At 32.2% G+C, this 22,097-nt stretch overlaps 1 protein-coding gene across 2 annotated transcripts in view; it reads left to right on the top strand.

Annotated features, from left to right (window-relative positions):
* LOC145258277 (phosphoenolpyruvate carboxykinase, cytosolic [GTP]-like) overlaps positions 1-11,024 on the top strand; it is an 88,814-nt gene extending 77,790 nt beyond the window's left edge. For both annotated transcript variants that reach the window (XM_080116280.1, XM_080116281.1), the window contains exons 8-10: positions 466-569; positions 1,237-1,332; positions 9,904-11,024. In XM_080116280.1, the coding sequence (XP_079972406.1) occupies positions 466-569; positions 1,237-1,332; positions 9,904-10,367 (664 nt within the window). In that variant the 3' untranslated portion in view covers positions 10,368-11,024. The remainder of the gene's footprint in view (positions 1-465; positions 570-1,236; positions 1,333-9,903) is intronic.
* The last annotated feature ends 11,073 nt before the right edge of the window (positions 11,025-22,097 follow it).

Genomic DNA, 22,097 nt, shown 5'->3' with positions numbered 1-22,097 from the left:
AAAGTTGATATGCTGGCCAGTAAGAACCAATATGATTGGTTGGTTAACCAATCATATTGGTTCTTACTGGCCAGATTTCACTTTTATGCATTATCACATTGCATACACATGCCTGATAGACATTGGTCATGCTCTGTTGGTTAATAATGACAGAATTTCCTTGGAACTCACTCGATTCGTTCCTAATTCATGTAATCACCCTACACCTATTTTAGCTGTCATCCAATACTATCACCAAGGTAACAAAACTTCTGAACAACCTCAACATCTTCGTCATCCAAATATCTTATTTATTTATGAGATATATATCCCTAAATTTCTACAAAATTAAACATGTAAATTTTAAAACCTGTTTTTCTCTTTCTAAATTGTATAGATAAATATTCTTGGAAGTTTCTGTTATTTTAAAAATGAAAATCAAAATGACCAGAAGTTTACTTTTTTGGATGAATTCATATTTTGTAGGTTTTGTACTCCTGCTAGCCAATGTCCAAATATGGACGAACAGTGGGAAAATGCTGAAGGTGTTCCAATTGATGCTATCATATTTGGTGGACGCAGACCTGAAGGTAAAAAAAAATTCAATTAAGCTGGATTATTCAAATATCTAGTGAAGGAAATGGTATTGCTCATCTGTTAGATTCTTCTCTTATATTCAAAAGTAAAACATACGTTTTATACATGTTTTAAAAAAAACCTGGATAAATAAAAAACACGAGTTGTCCTGAAATGTCAAAATGATAGAAAATGTTTCCTTTCATCAAGAAAAAAAAAAAAAAACGTAAAAAAAGTCTAAAAATTATTAATTTTAGTCTTTCACTATAATTCTATAAATTTTCTTTGAATTATCTTGGTATATAGAAGTATACATGTACAAAACATACATATACTGTATGAAATGAAATTTTCTTGTCCTACATTTTTTTTTTTTTATAACTGAATTGAAATTTTCTACACTGATGTCCATTACAAATCAATGAACTTGTAGAATTGCCCTCCTCTCTCTCTCTCTCTGGCACAGATGTCTTCAAAAATCATTGAATTCTTAAACCTTATTGATCGCATTAATTATTTGACATCCTGTTTAGATATATTTAAATGTGTCCTAAAAGTAAAAACAATATTTTAGGTTTTTTTTTTCTTTTTTTTTTTTCAGCTTGATTAGCTTTACGTATAAAATGTATATTTGACTTTTTACAAAACTTAATATTTAGCAAATCTATTGCCCCATTGCAGGAGTCCCATTGGTCTATGAATCATTCAGTTGGTCTCATGGAGTCATGGTTGGAGCAGCCATGCGATCAGAAGCCACCGCAGCTGCTGAGCATAAAGGTATTTATCTTATTTACAAACCAATCACAAAAACATGCGAGGGGGACACAATTGTTTATTTATCCTAAAATAATGTTAGTAATAGTTTTTTTTTGTTTGTTTTTTTTTTTTTTTATATATATATTTGATGCAAAGAAAATCAAGATGAACATTTGAAAATGAAAAATGTGCAAAATTTCAACTATTTTTGGAGCCAATAAAAATTTTAAAAAGTTAATTTAGCTTACACAGTAGTAAGCATTTAGTAAATGAATTTTAAAAAAATTTAAAACAGATTAATTTTAATGAAATGATCTAAAATCTATTTTCACCTGTTATTTAAAAAAAAAAAAAAAAAAATTCTAAAACGCTTGATCTAGATGGAGAGAAGATTAAAACTTGTTGCTAGAGTTTCAAATGAACTGAAATAACAGCAAGGGGAGAGACTTGATTCCAAATATTTCTCATGTTAGATCTCCCCACTTTTGAAAATAGGGTACGATTATGAATATCTCCAGTATCAAATAATCCTTATACACTGTGAAATTTACTTTGTATGAAAACCAAAGAGGGGAAATATAACATGAGAAATATTTAGAATCAAGTTATTTCAAATCCTTTGAAACCATAGCAGCAAGTTTTAGTCTCCCCTCCACTAAGGCCAGATGTTTGGGGGAAATATCAGATATTTTGTAATTCTTATGCAAAACTAGGAAAACAAATGACTATAATTTAAACATTTTATGACTGTAAAAAGTGCCAAAAATATGCTCTGGATGATCCCCATAATGTGCGACCTTAAGGGCAAATGTCACATAGCTCACTACACAATTCAGGTCATTACCTTTCCAATGAGCCTTCATTTGTTAAATCCTGATCAAGAGTCATGGAGATTTGGAACTTATAAAATTGCCCAAAAAGATGGTATATATATACTGGTAGCCAAATTTAATATTGAAATGTTCATATCTTTGGCTCTGTGACAAAACTACATAAAAATTTGCAGGCTTTTTGAAAATATCGCCCTGTCGGTAGGGCATCAGAATACACCGTCTGCCCCCTGCAGAGAATAAAAGTCCCTCAATTGGGCCACCTGTTTGCCGTGGGTGGCGACCCGTGACACCTTGGAACGGAATCCTGGTGGTTGAGGGTTGTAGAGAATAGATATGAGTTCCTCTCCTTCCCAACACGCCACTTTGGTCCTACCTTGGCTAGACGGGCGGTCGGAGGGGCCCGCTCCGATCAATCGGCTGGTCACGTCAAGCCCTAAATCTGACAAACACAACAAGAAAATACGCCCACACTTCCCACATTATACAAACTGATTTAGCAAGCGGTCTCTGTATAATGGAGAAAACATGACTGTAAATCTGAATTTTTTCCTGAAAACGAGGCCTTCAGAAAAATTGAAGAACCACAGATGCTTAGATCCACCAGCAGGGTGTGTGTACTTTCCCTGTATCGCTGTTGGGTTGGGGGCGAAAGGGTATCCCCCCCCCCCAACACTTCCCAAATAGGACTCTGAAGCGGGTGGGAAGCAGGGAAAATGAAAAAAAAAAAATCCATCTATGAATACAAACAAGCCTCAAAAATAAAAATAAAAAAATACGAGATTTAGTATCAGATTCTTCAAACTCTGAAAACGAACCAATATCAACAAATGAGAATTTCCCAACATTTCTAGTATTGGAATCAACCAGTGAACAACCCATAACCAAAGCTTCTCCATTCAAAATCGAAAAAATACTCTCACAAAGTATTAAACCTCTATCGGTTAAAAAAAACTAAATAATGGCACAATATTAACACAAAGAATAAAAAGCAAGCTGAGGAACTGCTAAAATGGAAAACTTTTGACAACAAAACCATTAAAGTTTATCCTCACAAGACACTAAATTCAAGTAAAGGTGTCATCAAGACCTCTGAACTTGCATTATGTACCATAGATGAAATAAAAGACAACCTTAGATCCCAAAACGTCACAGACGTACAAAGAATCCAAATAAGGAAAAATTCCCAAACTATACTCGCCAACACATACATTCTTACATTCAACACCCCAATAATCCCACAAAAAAATCAAAATTGGTTACCTAACAGTCAACACTGAGCCATACATCCCAAACCCCCTAATATGCCATAACTGCCAAAAATATGGACACCATCGCGACCGATGTTCATGGCCACCAACATGCATAAGATGTGGTGAAAAAGACTTCCACGAGGATTGCCCCCCCCCCCCCAAAAAAAAACCCAAATGTGCAAACTGCCAGGAAAACCACTACGCAAACTCAAAAACCTGCCCAATCTGGAAACAAGAAAGAGCAATACTCAAAACAAAGTACACAACATTTCATTTAACGAAAGAAAATCATAGAAAGTTCCAACTACGCAGATATAACAACAAAAAAATATACAGTACTTCAATAACTCAAACCAACATTCAATAGCATCAAACTCCAACAATATCAATATTGACATTATCACAAAGCTCTTAAACGAAACAAAAAGTTTACTTGAAGAATTTAAAAAAAATAATGACCATTCAATGTAATACAATAAACAATACCTCAACAATAAACCAAAACACAACTATAAACTCACAAACAAAACCCCAACCAAAAAGTAAAGAAATAACCACAAATAAAAAACAAAACACAACAAACGAACACTCAAAATAGATTTCAATCACTGAGAAAAGTTTAGGATGAAAACACCAATAAAAATGTTGGTGAGAAAAATAATAAAACTAAGAAGTTGGAAGAGCCCAGAACGCCAGAAGTTATACCAAAATCAAAGCCAGGATCTAGATCAAATTCAATATCCAGATCTAGATAAAATACAAAAAGGAAAAGACCCTTTACAAAACTCTCAAGTGACAGATAAATCTATGGACTCCCTGGAAATGGCAGTCGAAGAAGGGAGAAACGAAGCAACCCCCCCCCCCCCAAAAAAAAACAACACCAATCACTGTCCAAAATACAAAAAAAAAATAAACCAACACCAATCATTGTCCAAACAAAAAACAAAAAAAAACACAACACCAATCACTGTCCAAACAAAAGGAAAAAAAACAAACAAAACAAAACGGATACACGGTCCCGAACAAACTCCAGTTCCCGAACTTCTAACAGTAGAAATGAAGAGCCAAGCGAAGCAGCACCATCATCGCCCAATAAAGCAGGAACTAGGGAAGGACCAGGATCCAGATCACAATCTACCTCAAGAGAAGGAAACAAAGAAACATTGGAGAAAATGGAAGTAAAAAACAAAACGCCCCTAGACAAATAAAATAGAACAAAATAAAAGAACTCAAAATATAACAGCCATACAATGGAACTGTAGAGGATTGAAATCCAACTATGAAGAATTAAAACGATTAATTAAAGATCACAACCCAAATATCGTATGTCTACAGGAAACTCTAATGAAGGAAAACTCAGACCTCTCCCTTAGAGACTATGAAGTATATAAAAAAATCAACCTATCACATATAGACCATAGACCAACAGGTGGTACAACCATCATGTTAAAGAAAACAATACCCCATGAAAAACTCATTTTAAATACAGAACTACAAGCCATAGCAGTAAGAGCTACCTTACACCAAAATACAAATTAAAAAAAATTCAAATAAATCAAATAATCGAACAGCTTCCTGCACCATCATTAATTCTAGGGGATTTCAATGCGCACAGCAACCTTTGGGGAGACAGACAACCAAATCATAATGGAAATATAATAGAATCCATACTAGAAACCACAAACGTGTATACTGAACAACGGCAAACACACCTACATCCATCTACAGGAACAACCTCAGCTATAGACCTGACACTCAGCTCTCCGACTATCTACATGGACTTTAATTGGGATATCCATGAAGAACAGTGTGGTAGTGACCACTACCCAATTTTCATTAAAACAAATAAACCCACAATAGAAGACATAGTACCAAAATGGCAACTAAAGAGAGCTGACTGGTCCACATTCAGAAATCTCTGCCAAACACAAATAACGAAATACTCCAGGAACCTGACCCAATAGCAACATTTACACAAAGATAGCAGAAGAAACAATCCCTAAAACTTCAAAGAAAAACAGCAAGCACAAACCATGGTTCACAAGAGTGTAAAGAAGCAATTAAGAAAAGGAAAAAAGCCCTAAAAAAATTCAGATTAAACCCAACCTCAATAAACTTAGAGCTCTACCGCCAAGCTCGTGCAAAAGCACGATAAATAACCAAAAAAGCTGAACGAGAAACCTGGCAAGATTATGTATCTAAATTAAATAATAAAACACCTAGCAAGAAAGTATGGGACATGGTGAGGAAGATAAATGGGAAGCAAACCCAACACCCCACTATACACCTAAAAAAACCCGGATGGTGGAAAATGCACTGGAAAAAAGGACATGGCAAACTTACTTGCTGAACCACTAAACAAAAACATTGCAAAACACCACAGCTTAACATTCCAAAACTACAAAAAAGAAGCAGAAGAAAGAAAACTGAACTTCAACTCAAACAATACAGAAAAATACAATTTACCGTTCACAATATCTGAACTTAAAAACGCTCTGGATAGAAGCAAAGATACTGCTACTGGACCAGATGAGATACACTACCAATTTCTGAAACAACTACTAGAAACCTCATTAAACACTTTCCTGAATATACTAAATAATATCTGGCTCTTAGGCTACTTTCCTAACGCTTGGCGAGAGTCCACGATCATACAAATCCCAAAACCTGATAAAGATCACACAAATCCAACAAACTACCGCCCTATCTCTCTAACTAGCTGTATCTGTAAAACCATGGAGAGAATGATAAACGATCGACTCGTATGGATATTAGAAAAAAATAAAATATTTGACAAATATCAATGTGGTTTCAGAAAAGAAAGGAACACAATGGACCAATTGGTCAAAATGGAATCTTACATTAAAGACGGTCTTATTAGAAACCACCATGTGGTGTCAGTATTCTTTGATTTAGAAAAAGCATACGACACTACATGGAAATACGGCATTATGAGGGACATACATAACCTTGGAATCAGAGGAAGGATGCCAATATTCATACAAAACTTTCTCAGGGGTCGCTCATTTAGGGTACGCCTCGGGGGAGAGAGGTCTGAGGTATACGGACAGGAGATGGGAGTGCCCCAGGGAAGCATAATATCAGTTACACTCTTCCTCCTAAAAATCAACAACATCAGCAAAGCATTGACTACAGACATTGACAAAGCCCTCTTTGTAGACGATTTTGCAATCAGCTACTCATCTCCTAACATGCAAACAATAGAAAGGAAATTGCAGGAGTGCCTTGATAAAATTGAAAAATGGACAAATGAAAATGGGTTTATCCTCTCCAAAACTAAAACAGTATGCATACACTTTTGCAAAAAGAGAGGCTATCACCATGGCCCACAACTGAAAATAAATAACAACACAATACCAGTGGCACAGCAAACCAAATACCTGGGAATGATCCTGGACAATGAACTCAATTTCAAGCCACATATAGATGCATTAAAAAAAATGCCAGAAAGCATTAAACATATTAAAAATAATATCCCACACAAACTGGGGAGCAGACAGTAAAACCATGCTCCTATTATTATATAGAGCAATCATAAGACTAAAGCTGGGCTATGGTTGTATTATATACAGTTCAACAAGGAAATCATACCTAGAAAAATTGAAACCAATACAAAATCAAGCACTCAGACTCTGCCTAGGAGCCTTCCAAACATCACCTATTCTAAGCCTACACACAGAAGCTAATGAACTCCCCCTTCACCTGAGATGGGAAAAACTCTCAGTCCAATATACATTGAAACTTAAAAGTGTATCAAAAAATCCTGCTCACGAAAAAGTATATACGTCAATGTATGAACATTTCTATCCAGCAGAACTACAGCTGCTCAACCTTTGAGATATCGCCTTAAAAAGGCTATTATAGAAGGATACGAAGAACCAAAAAAAACATACAAACTTACACAATTAATAATACTCCACCATGGACAATCACAGAACCATACATTGACATATCAAAACGGCCAAAAAACAGACTAGCAATCAAACCTATCAAAACAAATTCCTAGAACTCAGGGATGAATACTCCACATACAAAACCATCTATACAGATGGCTCCAAAATAACTGGAAAAGTAGGAGCAGCAGCAAAAATGCATAATGCACACAAGCAAATCCGATTACCAGATGGTGCCTCTATATACACCGCAGAGTTACAGGCTATTAAGATGGCTCTTGAACTGGTCCAGGAGTCTAGTGAAAACAAATTCCTTATCTACAGTGACTCCATGTCCAGCTTAATTGCATTGAAAGGAGGTAAAATAAACCACCCGTACATCCTGGAAATTATAGAAACATACCAACACCAAATAAAGAATAATAAAACAATAGTACTAGCATGGATACCGAGTCATGTCGGCATAAGAGGAAATACAGAAGCTGGCAAACTAGCTAAAGAAGCAACAAAGCTGATGCCTTCAAACAGAAAAATCCCATACACGGATAGGAAAAATAAAATAAACTACTACATAAAAACGAAATGGCAAAAACTATGGGACGAACAACTAAACAACAAACTTAAAGAAATACACCCAAATGAGAACCATAATACCAATACGAAAAGTAGACACTATATTCACCAGAATCCGAATTGGTCATTCAAGACTAACACATGAATACCTTCTGAAAGCAGAAAGTATCGCTCAATGCAGAATCTGCCAACAACCACTAACCATTAAACACATACTAATGAAATGTAAAAAATATGAAAATATTCGTACAAAATATTTCAAGGAACAAAACCTTAAAACAATATTTGAAAAAAAACACCTTACAAAATATTAGATTTCCTGAGAAAAATTAAACTTTTGGAACTTATTTGAAAATAAAGCAAACCACTGGCCAAAGTCTCAAATGAAGAATATTCTCTTCACCTTTTATGGCATGAAATGACCTATAGGGTTGATGTGCCGTTAAACAAAAACTTACCTATTTTTAAAATAATATTCTATAGTTAAAATTTTATGAGAATAAGTAAAAAAAAAAAAATTTTTTCAAACCAATAAAATATGCCTACATTTGTATATATAGTGTCCTGTAGGCCAGCTTCAGTTCTCTCTCTCCTATGGCCTCACCAGGCTACATATTTTTTTTTTTTTTTTTTTTATTAGTTCATTTTTTTTTGATTGAACGTTATTTGAAAGAAAAGCTTAGGACAATATTGCTGAAGATGCTTTTTTTTATATTTGCATTTTAAATTATTTCGTTCATGCAAATTTGAGTTTTTGAAATCTAGAATAATATCAACTTATATAAGCTGGCTGCCTGGCATTGCCCAGTTGTAAAATGCGCTTAAATATATTTTGATTAATGCAGATTTCGTATTTATATTATATTGGACCCAATATATAGTAATGATTTAAAAAGTTTTAAAAAAAAAAAAAAAAAAAAAAAAAACTGCTATCACCAAGAATCGAAACCAAAATGTTTAGCTTACAATTTACTTTTTCCTTTGACATTTACGCCTGAGCTATGAAGACATGTTTGCGGCAAGGAAATGTGAACCAATAGCTATTACGTTGTGCATACATCTTCGTAATGCCATCGTTCGACCGTCATCTGGCAAATTCCACTTTTTTATTTATTTTTTTTTTATTTTAATTAATTTTCATACTTTTGCACCGATTTTGCATGGGTTCGAATAACCTATATATTAAGTTTCATGTTTGTAAACCAAAAACTGACAGTTTGGTAGGTTGTGTTTACTATACGCTTTTTAAACAAATATTACAAGAGTATAAATCATGTAGAATATCTACATCAATATAATTACACATAATAATCATAATATTTAACTAAAGATGATCATCTCTTAAGACCGAAAAAAACTAATAGAGAATTGAAATGAATATGCAAATTAGCTAGAGCTTTTGCAGATGAATGCAATTCCAAGACCCATATATAATAAAGTTGTATTTTCTTTTTAAATAAATAGAAAAATAAAGGGGGGGGGGGTGATTTGAATATCAATACACAATGAAAACTTTTTTTTTTTTTGTATAGAAACAATAAAATAGCAACCAAATGGAAATGGGGGGGGGCAATTTTTGTAACTTTTACTATATTTTATTCTCTGGATTTTTCAGTTTTCATAGCATAAAAACTTGAATGTGTCTCCAAGTTTTTCAACATAAAACAAAATTTCCAGTTTTGAGGAACTTCTACAACTATCATCAATGTGGTTCATTTTTTATCATTTGTGAGAAAACATTCTGTAACTGAGATTAACATGAAGACCTTAACTTTCCATGTTATATAAATAGTTAATTCTTTAAATAATTTAACTTTTTGAAAAAACAAGGAAAATAATTAAATGATTTAAATGCTGTGTATAAAAAGTTTTTTATTTTAGAAACTTTTAGAATTTAACTGAATGATTTCCTCAATTTTCATAATATCAGTTAAGATTTTGTGATAATACATTTTTGTAACTATCTTGACATTTTAAATTGTATTAAATTTTTTTTTTTTTTTTTTTTTTTTTTTTTTTTAGCTAAAGTTATCATGCATGACCCATTTGCAATGCGTCCATTCTTTGGCTACAACTTTGGCAAATATATGAAACATTGGCTGAGTATGCAAGATCGTGCAAATGTGAAGTTGCCAAAAATCTTTCATGTCAATTGGTTCCGAAAAAATGAAAGTGGCAAATTCATGTGGCCTGGATTTGGTGAAAACTGTCGTGTTCTTGACTGGATTTGTCGTCGAATTGAAAATGACGAGACCTGTATGAGGACGTCTGCGATTGGAATTGTTCCAAAATTAGATAGCATTCCTTTGGAAGGATTAGAGAGCCCTGTAGATATGGAAGCAATCTTCCATTTGCCCAAAGAGTTTTGGCAGCAGGAAGTTAAAGATGTTCGTAAATATCTTTTTCGTCAGGTGAATGATGATGTACCAGCAGAGATCTGGAAAGAACTTGATAAATTGGAAGAACGAGTTGAAACTCTACTTTAATGAAGGACATTTATTAAAGGATAATCTAAGTATAACCTGTTAAACAAACAAAAGGTTCTTGGTATATGTGTAAATTCTGAGAGCTCCCTATTTAAGGATAATATATTTAGAAGGTTCAATTAGTATAGAAATTGATTCCTGATTATATATCAATCAAAATTTAAAAAATTTTTGTGAAACAATTTGGGAATAACAATTTGGGATCTGTGTGCCTTTTCAGTTTTAGGATAACATTAAGAAACAAAAATGACTAAAGAACGGTTAAGAGAATTTTATATTTTTAAAATGTATATATAAATGGTGTAAATGTTTTTAAAACCGTTACTATTTTGTTCAAAATGAGTCATTTTATTCAACGATTTTTATACATCCTGTTCATTTAAGATTCAAATTATTTTATGATTTGAAAATTAATAAACGTTTGGGACCAATCAGAAATATGATTGTTAAACTGCAGAAATATGATTGTTAAACTTATATCCCAATAAATATCAAATGCATTTACAATCCTATGCTAAATTGTCACACATAAAATTTAAATGATTTTTTTGATAAAAAATAAACAAATGAGAACTTGTCTGTCATGGTTTACATTCCAATCTGTTATTCTGTAAACTGATACGAATAAAAAAAAAAAATAATAATGATAAAGTTAAACTTTTTGCAATTTTATTATTCTTTTCAAGTTTTTAACAGACAGAAGAGGAAACTAATACAACATGCAAATTAATATTGAAAAGTTAAACTAAATATCATTTTGCTTAATCCGAGTCTCAAAGAATTTGAGTATCATTGCAATCAGCTCAGTTATGAACTGCTTTCCAACAATTTTCAACTTTAATTCTTTTATTGAACAATCTTGTGAAGAAAAGGATTGATTGCTCGTGAGAGAGTGGGGTGGGTCTGTGTGCACTTACCTTGGTTACTGCCTTATCAGCAGTTTTAAAGACTTTTCCGCAGATCAAGTGATGATTAATCACATGATCCTTCAGTTATATAAGGGGTATTCTCTCACCTGTTTTTGCTTGTTTTTCTGCTCGCTGGGAAATTACACTTGATATTCCACTTTCTTTGCCTGGTATTAAAACCGTCACATCACAGAAGAGGGTAATTCTTCCGCAACCTATGATAAGTAGATGTTCCTTCCCTTTCTTGACCAGAGCATTTTTTTTGGGGGGGGGGGGGTTGATTTTTTTTCTGCAATCTGTTCAACTCCTTATTTTATAAGATTTGATGGTTGTGAAAACATTGCCAGATAGTCCATAGATGGAAATCTTGTGAAGTAAACCTTTATGCCAAACCCCTATCAAATACCTTTGATATGTCAAGAGGTATAGCTCTTGAAAGGAAACCTTCATTGATAGATTCACTAATCCTATGCAAGATTAGTCAGTACATCAGCTGTAGATCTTGCAGGACAAAAAACCATATTGCTTGTCACGGAGTAGGTTTTTGCTGAGGTAATTAACAATTTCTTTATCATGAATTCAAGAAATTTACGACACATAGAAGACTAATTAGTCTGCACTGAAACGCAGTAAATTCATCTCCAGTATTTTTTAATACTGGACAAACTAATTTCAAGGTGTTGGGAAGCATTTCTCTTATAGGCATAGACTGAACAGCCTTACAAGAACAGGTGCTAGTTCCGGTTGCAACTTTTGAGTACCATAATTGGAATATTGTCAAGACCAGTTGCTTTGCTGTCAGAATTTGAGTGTGGCAACATCACGACTAGATGTGTGGATATAGCTTTGATTATTTTCGATCTTAAGAAATTTGGGAAATAAATGGTCCTGATCACATACAGTTGAATTTGATGCAAAGCTCTTGGCAAAAAGTTTAGCTTTGTCAGATGCTGACAAAATCACGTCAGGATAGAGGATACTCCTGTTCAGAACCTTGTTATTCACCAAAACTCATGGGAACCAAACCTGTTCTACTTTGAATTTGATTGACTGAACATACAACTCTCACATAATTCTTTTTCAGTGATTGCTGGCAGTTCCAGAGGCGACTTTGGTTTCAAAACATCTATTACATTTAAAGCAATAGAAGTAGTTGTTTCTAGGAGCAATGGCTGCAACATATTTATGGGTCTACTACAGATGGCTGTTCAGTTTTATAATTTCTTGGAAGGTATCAAGTTAACTGATTGGTTAACTGTCAGTATTAAGTTTGCTGCTATAGCAAATGTTTTCTTTTTAAACAATAGTTCCGATATGAATTTTCAAAAACTGTCCCAGTCAGCCATTGAGTATCGATGCACTGTTCGATGGAGATGTATATTTAGGGTTTTGTTTTACTTGTTTCCGTAAACATAAAAACGGTGAGAACTAGTGGAAAGAGAACTGGGGATGAGCATAGTTAAGGACACATTAGAAAAAAAATCTAGAAGACTTGTAAACTGTTTGTCAGCATTAGATATCTTGGTGGGTTTATTCACAATCTGTTCAGCCCTTCGTCATCTGTTTTGTTTCACACAATTCTTTGAGAGGTACCGGAACTATTATCTAAATGCGGCAATTAAAAAGAAACATTTCATTTATGGGAGATTTATCAAGAGGAATGATAGAATTTGCCACAAAGTTTTTTTAATATTTTGACAGCAGTTTTTGAAAAAAAGACTTTTCATTGTTTACTTATTTGTATAAGAAATAAGTGAACATTTATTGCCTGTACGGAGTTACCTGCAGCAATCATCTTGATGTAGTTTTGAGGTAAATAGGCCAGTGATAGCAGTCTAAGAATACAACTTGTTAGAGTATTTCTAGTGCATATACAAGTTCTTTTCCACGAGTTGGAGATTCGAGTCATACAAACCAAATGTTCTGTTGCTGATTCTTTCAACTCTGACTGAAAAAAAAAATCTCCAAAGATGCACGTTGCCTCTTTTTTTGCAAAGAGCAACTAATTGTTTTAGTTCCTTTTCAGCATTACCAAAATAAAATGCATTTTGCATAAACCTTAAATGTCATCTGCTTATACTCAAGATGGATATTACTTTACTTCACCCTATTCAACATAAACTTTGAATTATAGAAGATCTCCTTTATGTTTGTTTTTTATAAATTAATATTTTTTCAATAAAATTATTAATTTGGATTTTGTTGAAGGAGAGAATTATGATTCATTCAAATTTTCATATCAAATTTTGTTCAGTTTTACACATTTACGTACTTATCCAAATCAGTAAAATCTAGCAAGACCAATCTAAAATAAAATTTTAAATAAAAACATTGTTGCATTTTCTTGTCCTTCCTGGGAGTTCTGGAAGAAATGCTTACCACAGGTATCCAAATAAATGTTTTTAGCCCATGACAATAAAATAAAAAGTTACATACATGCTATGCCATACATTACAAGGCATTCTAGATCTTCAGTGGTTATGACATCTCAGACAAGGAATGTAACAAAACTAAATATAGCCAGTTCCAAAAGTTAACCTACATTTTACCATTTCATACTTTTAATTTCTTATCAATGAAGTTAGATTCTCCTTGTTTAAATTTTTTTTTTCCACACAGAAAAGAAATAAATTGACAAAAAAATGGTCTTATCAATGGAATTTTGTCACAAACTACTTTTCACATGCCACACCATATCTAATGCAATGTTTTTGCCACTCTTTATCCCATAGACTTATCCAACAATATTGTTTTTAAATACTGATCTTTGGATCAATATTTTAACAATTGAAATTCTTTTAAATACTGACCTATCACTTAATGACTTTAGTTCTTTTATGGTTAAAATACATGCAACAGCTTTTATTAAACCATTTTTTTATCAATGGCAAAACATGGCAGTCACATACTCTTGTTCTAGTGTCATGTTTTCACAAAGAGATGGGCTCTTTCATGGCAGCAGTAAAACTAGTTCAACATTTAAACAAAGTTGGACACAAATCAAATTTTATAGTCATAAGGGTCAACAATTCTTGTTGAATTCGTTTTAACATGGCAGCATTTTTCAGTGGTTTGGATTTCTTTTGTGTGCATTTTTTTTTCTTTTTGTTCAAATTGGGTAAAGCCATGGCTACCGAGAGAGAGAAGGAGGCCAGTGAACATTACAGTGTGACATCATTGCCAGATCGACATGTAGGTAAAGGGTGCTAAAAGTTCCGTGTTCAACCATGTGGCCACATTAATAGGCATAAAAAATATTTTTCATTGCCTTAGAGAATGGCTGTGGTAATTTTATGAAGGCAGTCCAAATGTGCATGTATTTTTTTTCTAAAGAGAAAGAACAATTTCCATTTGGATCATTATCCCAATGCGCAATTATTGTAATTGCACATTGGGATAATTTTAATTTTATTGATAATTTTTAATTCGAGAATTTTTTTTTTTTTTTTTTTTTTTTTTTTTTAGATAAAAAAAATAGCAGTAAGTGAACTTGTTTTTAAACTTTTCTTATGTCTATCAAAGAAAGTCGAATATTTCATTTTATTTTTTTTAAACTGCAAAATAATTTTTTTCTATAAGAATATTTTTCAGTCCATTCTTTAAATAAAACTTTTCATTGAGTATTTCCAAATATTTTAAAGTTTGGAAGCATTTTTCATGACTTTTTAACTAAAACGATCAATGAATTCAATATTTTAGCACCGGTCGTAATTTATTTCTTTGAAATATATTTAAAATTTCAAGTTTATTTATCTCTATATAAATAAAATGAACTCATTTTTTCCCGTCGGATTTTGACCTTAATAGGATTAAAAATCAAGATATTTCATGCAAATATAATATGCACAAACGGCAGAACAATATCTGACGTGTGTTATAGGCTTATTATTTCTCAAATTCCTCGATAATCTTAGATTTCTATACTTTTTCTACTGAGAAGTGACGGCCAAAATCGGTTAAGATCAATGGAAGTGGTAAAATATTTTCTCTCTAATAAATTCCTCCCCCCCCCCCTTCCACCACTTAACACCGTTTGGGGATCGTTCACAAAGAACAGTTGAGAAGAGAACACCGGTTTGGCTTCGTAGTTCTTTCATGTGAAGTTATTTAAAATCACTAAACTAAGCTGCAGTGCTCTGTGGCGTAGTGGTTAGTGTGCTGGACAATTCACATTATATTTTCACGTTCGCGCCGACCTACCGTAGTCGTTTTTTTTTTTTTTTTTCTCCTAAACAACTGGAATGGACTTTTCTTGGTGGCCGAACTGTTAACGTTGCAGATGTTTTTTGTTTTTTTTCACACTTTATTTTCCTACTTTTACTCACGACTCCGGGTTTGATCCTTCCTACTTACCTACCATAACATTTTTTAAAACTCCCCCCCCCCCCGGTCCCGGAAACAAACACTCGGGCAACGCCGGGTACCCCCGCTAGTTAAAATATAAAACAAACAATTTACATGACTTAAATGGGAAATGAAATAGGAAATTCTCTATTCTCTCACGAGGCATACAAACACAAATTCATCTTAAAAATCAGTTTTAAAGTTTTGATATAAATTAAAAATAAATACATTAAATTTTAGTTCCATTTTCTTGTTTTATAAAGAAATGTTTGGTACTTGTGCCATGTACGTACAGTGCTGAAATAACATTTAGAAATGTCAATGTTGTGGGGGTTCTAACTATTCTGCACCCAATAATTTAATTTAACTTGGAAATACTAAAATATAGCATGGTGCGTACACTGCCCAAGCATCATTATTATCATCATCGTTATAATAAAAAAACTGGTGTAGGTGACATCAACTGGCACCACACCAACTAGTTGTGAAGGGTCAGGGAGGATGGAAAGACCAAGGTGGGAGAGTACTAACTAAATCTCCACTGGAAGTGTGCAGTTCAAATCTGGTATCCCAGGAAACACCAATGGCCGATGCCAATGAGAAATCAATGGCAAACAGCTGTTGCAATAACGTGCAATATTTTGCATGAATGGTCAAGAGGTTGAGAACACTGGAAATCTGGGGAGACTTGCTGTCACTCGGTCTCCAGGGAACACCAGTGATCACTGATGGACATAAACCAGAAAACCACAAATTTAAATATAATTTCTGTATTAAAATTAAGTTATTTAAATGTTTCAACATATAATCATGTGGGGGAAATCCACCAGCTTCTCAATAAGGGGCACTCTGGATAGGAACAAAAATTAAGATTTGTGCAGTCATGAAAGATTTCTCCATCGACCAAGGACAGAAAAGGTGAAGTGTAGCATCAGAACAGATACTACACTGTGATCTTGTCCTAAAGGCCAAGAATTGTGTTTAACAAGTTTAATTGTTTCTTTAAATTCATCATTAGATTGTATATGGCTTTAAAATTACGTAATTTTACATATATAATTTGATTGCAGAAATTTTCTCTGAAACAAAATACTGTAAGTTTAGAACAGATGCCACATACAAATTTATGTCTAGACTATTAGCCAATATCTAATGTAACTATAGAATGACATTTTAAACACATTAATTCCTTAAAAACCTAAATTTAATCCTAGGAGTGACATCATCACTATCAAAGATTTATAAGGGAAATAGGTGTTTTTAAAAAAAATTTTTTAAAGGGAAAAATAAGTACTAATCCCGCTCTTACTGATGACCGGCTAAATATATACACAGTACAACTATATTGTCTTGTCACCCTTATTAACTGATAGACTTAAAGTACCTGTACACTTCCCTATTCAAAAATGATTTCTCCCCACTTACATTCCGGGTATTCTCATTGGCTGAAAACGTAAAAAATTGTTATTCCGGATTACACATTGATACTAAAAACGCTGCGAATCAATATCTTTCTGAATGTTAAAGCAAATAAAAATATGCTAGAATTCTCATAATCATAATTATATGAAGTTACACTCCCACATTTAACTACATGTTATCACAGCACTTTTTTTTTTTGCACAAAAAAAAAAAAAAAAAAAAAAAACTTTCCTATTGTCATATTTTCATGAAGGTAAATACAATTACATTTTCTTCCCCCCCCCCCCAAATATTTGTCTTTCTGATTGTTAAAGCAAATAAAAAATATTCTAGAACTCTCATAACTATACACCCTCGCATTTAACTACATACACACATTGTTTGCAAAAATAAACAAAAATTTCCTATCATCATATTGACGAGAATTGACAAATGGATTTGAGGCACCCCAGAATAAGCAACAAATATGCTTGTTAAAACAATTTTTACTTTTGACTTCTATTTTTATCACTTATGATAAATTTTTGCTTTATTAATTACCTTGTGTCATGTTATGCCCTCTTGCTACTCTATGCTAGACTATATTATCCAAACAAAAATCCCTTGTTTGTATGATGGTGAGCACCTGAATTTGGCATCTTACAGTGGCAAGTTGCTTTCGTAGTAGTCACCCCATGTTTAATTGGTGTATTTACATCAGAAAAGGCATTCAGTCATAAGACAAGGCATCAAACAAAATCAGGACTAAAAACCTAAAAAAGAGGGTGATAAGAATCTATGAGTAAGGTAAAAGAAAAATAACGCTTAATCTTGGAGGGGGGGGGAACTAGTGGTGGGACGATTAATCGGAATCGTAAGAATCGTGTATTTTGGGAGGTATCGGAATCGGAATCGCATCGTTAAAAAATACCTTAATTTTCCGATTCCTTCATTACGATTCTTTTAGTCTGATGTTGAAAAAAAGAAAAAAATTTCCTGATATTTCTAACCGCAAGAGAGAAATAAAAAGAAACCAAAGAAATTCATTATTAACAGGGCAATGCTTAGTGCCCCTCCCTTACAAGGTTCATTCATTCAGATCTATTATAATCAAAACTACAAAAGAGTTAACTTGAAAAGAAATATGCAGGGCTCTACATTGCGAGTAAAAATAAAAAAAACGCTTATCTTTTTGGCGATTGTTTTTTTTTTTACTGACAAATCTTCTAATACTGAATGAAAATGCTTTTTCAACTTATATTTTCTTAAAATAAAACGAGCAAAGTCAAATTATTTAAACAGTAAAAGGTTTAATAGAACAATATACTTTTTTTTTCTTTTTTTAAAAGAAGGCTTTTGAAAGAAATATCTCTAAAATGAAATTGATCACGTATTATTTCGCAAAGTTTTGACAGTAGTCGGTTTCTTTTGAAGTTTCAAAAAAATCGACCGCATACCTATCTCTTCCAAACCTAAAGTTATTAAATAACCCCTTCGTTAATTTAAGGGTAATTAATTCAATTCAGTCAAGTTTTTTTTTTTTAATTTCATTGAAATAAAATCCATTATTTTTTTTTTCTCCAGAAAGATAAAACCCTGAATTTGATTATATTAAAAGCAGAATAATATAGTCTTTTTTCTAGAATTTTAAATTGAAAATTAAAAGTGTTTTGCGCAGTTTTTTGCCGAATGAAAAAGAAATTAATATATATATTTTTAAAAGGTTTTGTAATCAATTAATTTTTATGGCTAAATAATATTTACGATTAATTAAATAATTTCATTTTAAAAAGTATTTATAAATAGAATTTTACTAAGGACTTATAGTTTAGCAATATTAAACTGCATCAACGATGTGTGAATTGAACACAGTCAACCAAAAAAAAAAATTCAAAAGAAAATGCGGGTTTGTAGTACACAGATTCGAAAAAGTTGTCAAAAGGCAAGATAAGTTATTTTTCTACCTAACTGGATATATTTTTCGGGTTTTTATTCAATGTAACATGTTTATTCAGCTCGAAAACCATACAGTGTTTACCGATGTATTGGAAAATTCAAAATGGCGCCCGACACTCTCTTTAACACGGTAAGTTCAGGAAAAGATGTTATAAATAATAAACTATACAAAATACTGCTAGAAACTCGCTCAATATATGTCACCGTGACATATTGACATATATTCGGTGTTTTTTTAATAGTATTTTGTCTAGTTTATTATTTATAACACCTTTTCTCGAACTTACCATGTTAAAGAGAGTGTCGGGCGCCATTTTGAATTTTCCAATACATCGGTAAACACTATGTTTTTCGAGCTCAATAAACATGTTACATTGAATAAAAACAAAATAAATTACCCAGTTTGGTAGAAAAGTAACTTATCTTGCCTTTGATAATATTTGTTTGTTATATATTTGTTTTTTGACAACTTTTTCGAATCTATGTGTACAGTAATACAAACCCGAAAATGCATATTTGCATTTCATTATGTAAACTTTTATACATTGGTTTCAAAAATTAAATTCTATAAGTTTTTTTTGTTAACTACCGGTTACTACAATTTACCGCCCCATCCCTTTATATTTTTTTTCTTTTTGTCTTTTTTAGCGGATTATTTTCAATTAATTATCCAAATAAGTGACTAGCTTTAAAACAAAATTTAATAGTAAATTATTTGTTTACAGATAAACTGAAGGCCCAAAGTCCAAAAAAAAGTCTTTTTGAAGATGATGAGTTGAAAGCCATTTGCAAAGTCTGTCAAACTAACATGACCACAACCAACATGTTAAAACATTTAACTATGAAGCATCCAAATAAATTGGAGGAGCAAAATAAAAAAGAAAAGGAACAAAAAATTACCAACTAGTCACTCAGAGCAGTTTTATTAGTGAGGGTCGAAATCGCAGTGTCTTTTTTTTTTTTTTTTTTTGCCTACGTCACCATCTAGGTGTCACCATTTTTTTTTTTAACCCTCCTTAACTTCAAAGAGTAAATACAATATATACAACTAAAAAAATAATTTTTAAAAATGCTGATCCTATTCATGAAAAATTCTTTTAACTAGAAATTAAAACTTAGGTAAAGATAGCTGACTGACAGCAACAGGAGCACTGGTTAACTACTGAACCACGTGGAAAGGTGTGGGGGGGGGGGAGGAAAAAAAGGAAATTAAATGATAATAAATTATGATAACCGTCTTTGAAAGGCACTAAACTCCTAAAATTTACTTCTTTAAAATTTTAGGCGGCACTCCCCGGCGATTTTAAAGCACTCTCTCTCTCTCTCAAAAAAAAAAAAAAAAAAAAAAAAAAAAAAATTTAATTTTTAAGTTTGGGAAAGATATTTATAACCAAATTCCTGTATGAAGACTGGATCTACTTTATTGGACGTTAATTTGTGAGATAAGTAATTTTTCAATGTTTAATATGTTTTTAAAGTTTCAATTATCAATTAAATTTTTTTTAATTGCATTTATTTTTCAATTTATTTAAAAAAAAAACAGGGTTTTAAATGTATTTTTCAAGGTAACAAGCTTCGAAAGAAGTCTAATAAAAAAAAAAAAATCACTTAATTTTTAATTTCGACAACCCTGAGAATTTAATTATTAAAAAAATATTGAAATGTGACATTTTTTTATTTAACATTTCTATTAGTTCAATTAATTTTCTTTCAATAATTCATTTCACTCAACAAACTTCACCATTTTTTGTTTGTTTTTTATCTTTTTCTGTAATTTTGGTAATTATGTTTGCTCAATTTTATCTAGTATTTCATTTGTTTTTTATAGTGGTATCATTTTTATGTGTTCCTTTGATATACCCTATTTCAAAATTAGTTTGGCTAAACTTATTCTTCACGTTAGAAACGTGTAAAAGCAATGAAAAAGTAAGAAAAAATAATAGGTGTTAACTACTCCTTGTGAATTATGGAGGTCTGAAGAACTGCCGTCACAAATACAACTATCAATAGCTAAACAAAAAATCGTTTTTGAAATTCCTTTAATTGTAACTTTTCGCTATACCTACCTTTTGGTATAAAACACAAAAACTTTCGATTAATGATATTTCTCATATATGGTCGTTAATTTTGGAAAGGTTATTTTGTATCTACGGCGCCATGTCACGTGGTATATTGTTTTTTTTTCATTACGCACGTTCATTTATAAATTATTAAATCAAATATTTATCTTTTTTATATTTAATTAGTATATATTTTCTTTCTCTTCCGCTATATTTTTTTTATTTAATTCATTAAATCTGTTAATTATGAGGACCAAAATAATGAATCGTGTGTATTTATTCTCTAATTTTCTTGTTTTTGTTCTGTTATATAAATTCTATTTTATTTGTTTTTGCTCTGAAGGATAAATTCTATTTTCTTGGAGTTTTTTTTTTCTGTATTCCAATTAAGTAAAATAAATTTTCTCTAAAATAAATTTTGCTAATTTTTCCGTTTAGTTTACTATATAATAATTTTATTTAAACCAAAACACGATGGTGTAGACATAAAATATCTCTTCCAAAGTTAGGGAACATATTTGGGAACTACCGACCATAAGTATAAAACTACCTGGTATATTTCAAAACAATAAATTCCCTAGGAATCGGAATCGTACTTGGTATCGGAATCGTTAATCAATATTTTCCTGGAATCGGAATCGTATAAAAATTAGGAATCGTCCCAACACTAGGGGAAACATTTGTAAGTAATGCATAATCAACATTTTCATCCAAGAAACAAGATATCATGGAAACAGTGATAAAGTTGTTGATCTAGTCGCATCGAAGATCATGCGACTGAAGTTGGTATCATAGTATGCAAACATTGAGGTTATAAGATATAGAAACTGAATTATTAAAGTCTCCCTTGTTAAACAAATTAAATGTTATTTCAATTTATGGCAACAGCCTGATCGTCGGCATGCTAAGAAAGATGCTTAAGCTTAAGGATGTGATAGCCAAGATGCTATACCTTGTAATAGTAACTTGAATCCACACATAGCGACTCAAATAACAAGTTTGAGAATATTATACCCATCTCCATCATGGGTTTCGTATGAGTAACATGAACGGATTAGATG

Source organism: Euprymna scolopes, chromosome 33, assembly GCF_053919585.1.
Source record: "Euprymna scolopes isolate OS-2025 chromosome 33, ASM5391958v1, whole genome shotgun sequence".
Taxonomy (NCBI): Eukaryota; Metazoa; Mollusca; class Cephalopoda; order Sepiida; family Sepiolidae; genus Euprymna; species Euprymna scolopes.
The sequence above is the reverse complement of the archived record's forward strand: the minus strand, read 5'-3'. Positions and strand labels throughout refer to the sequence as shown.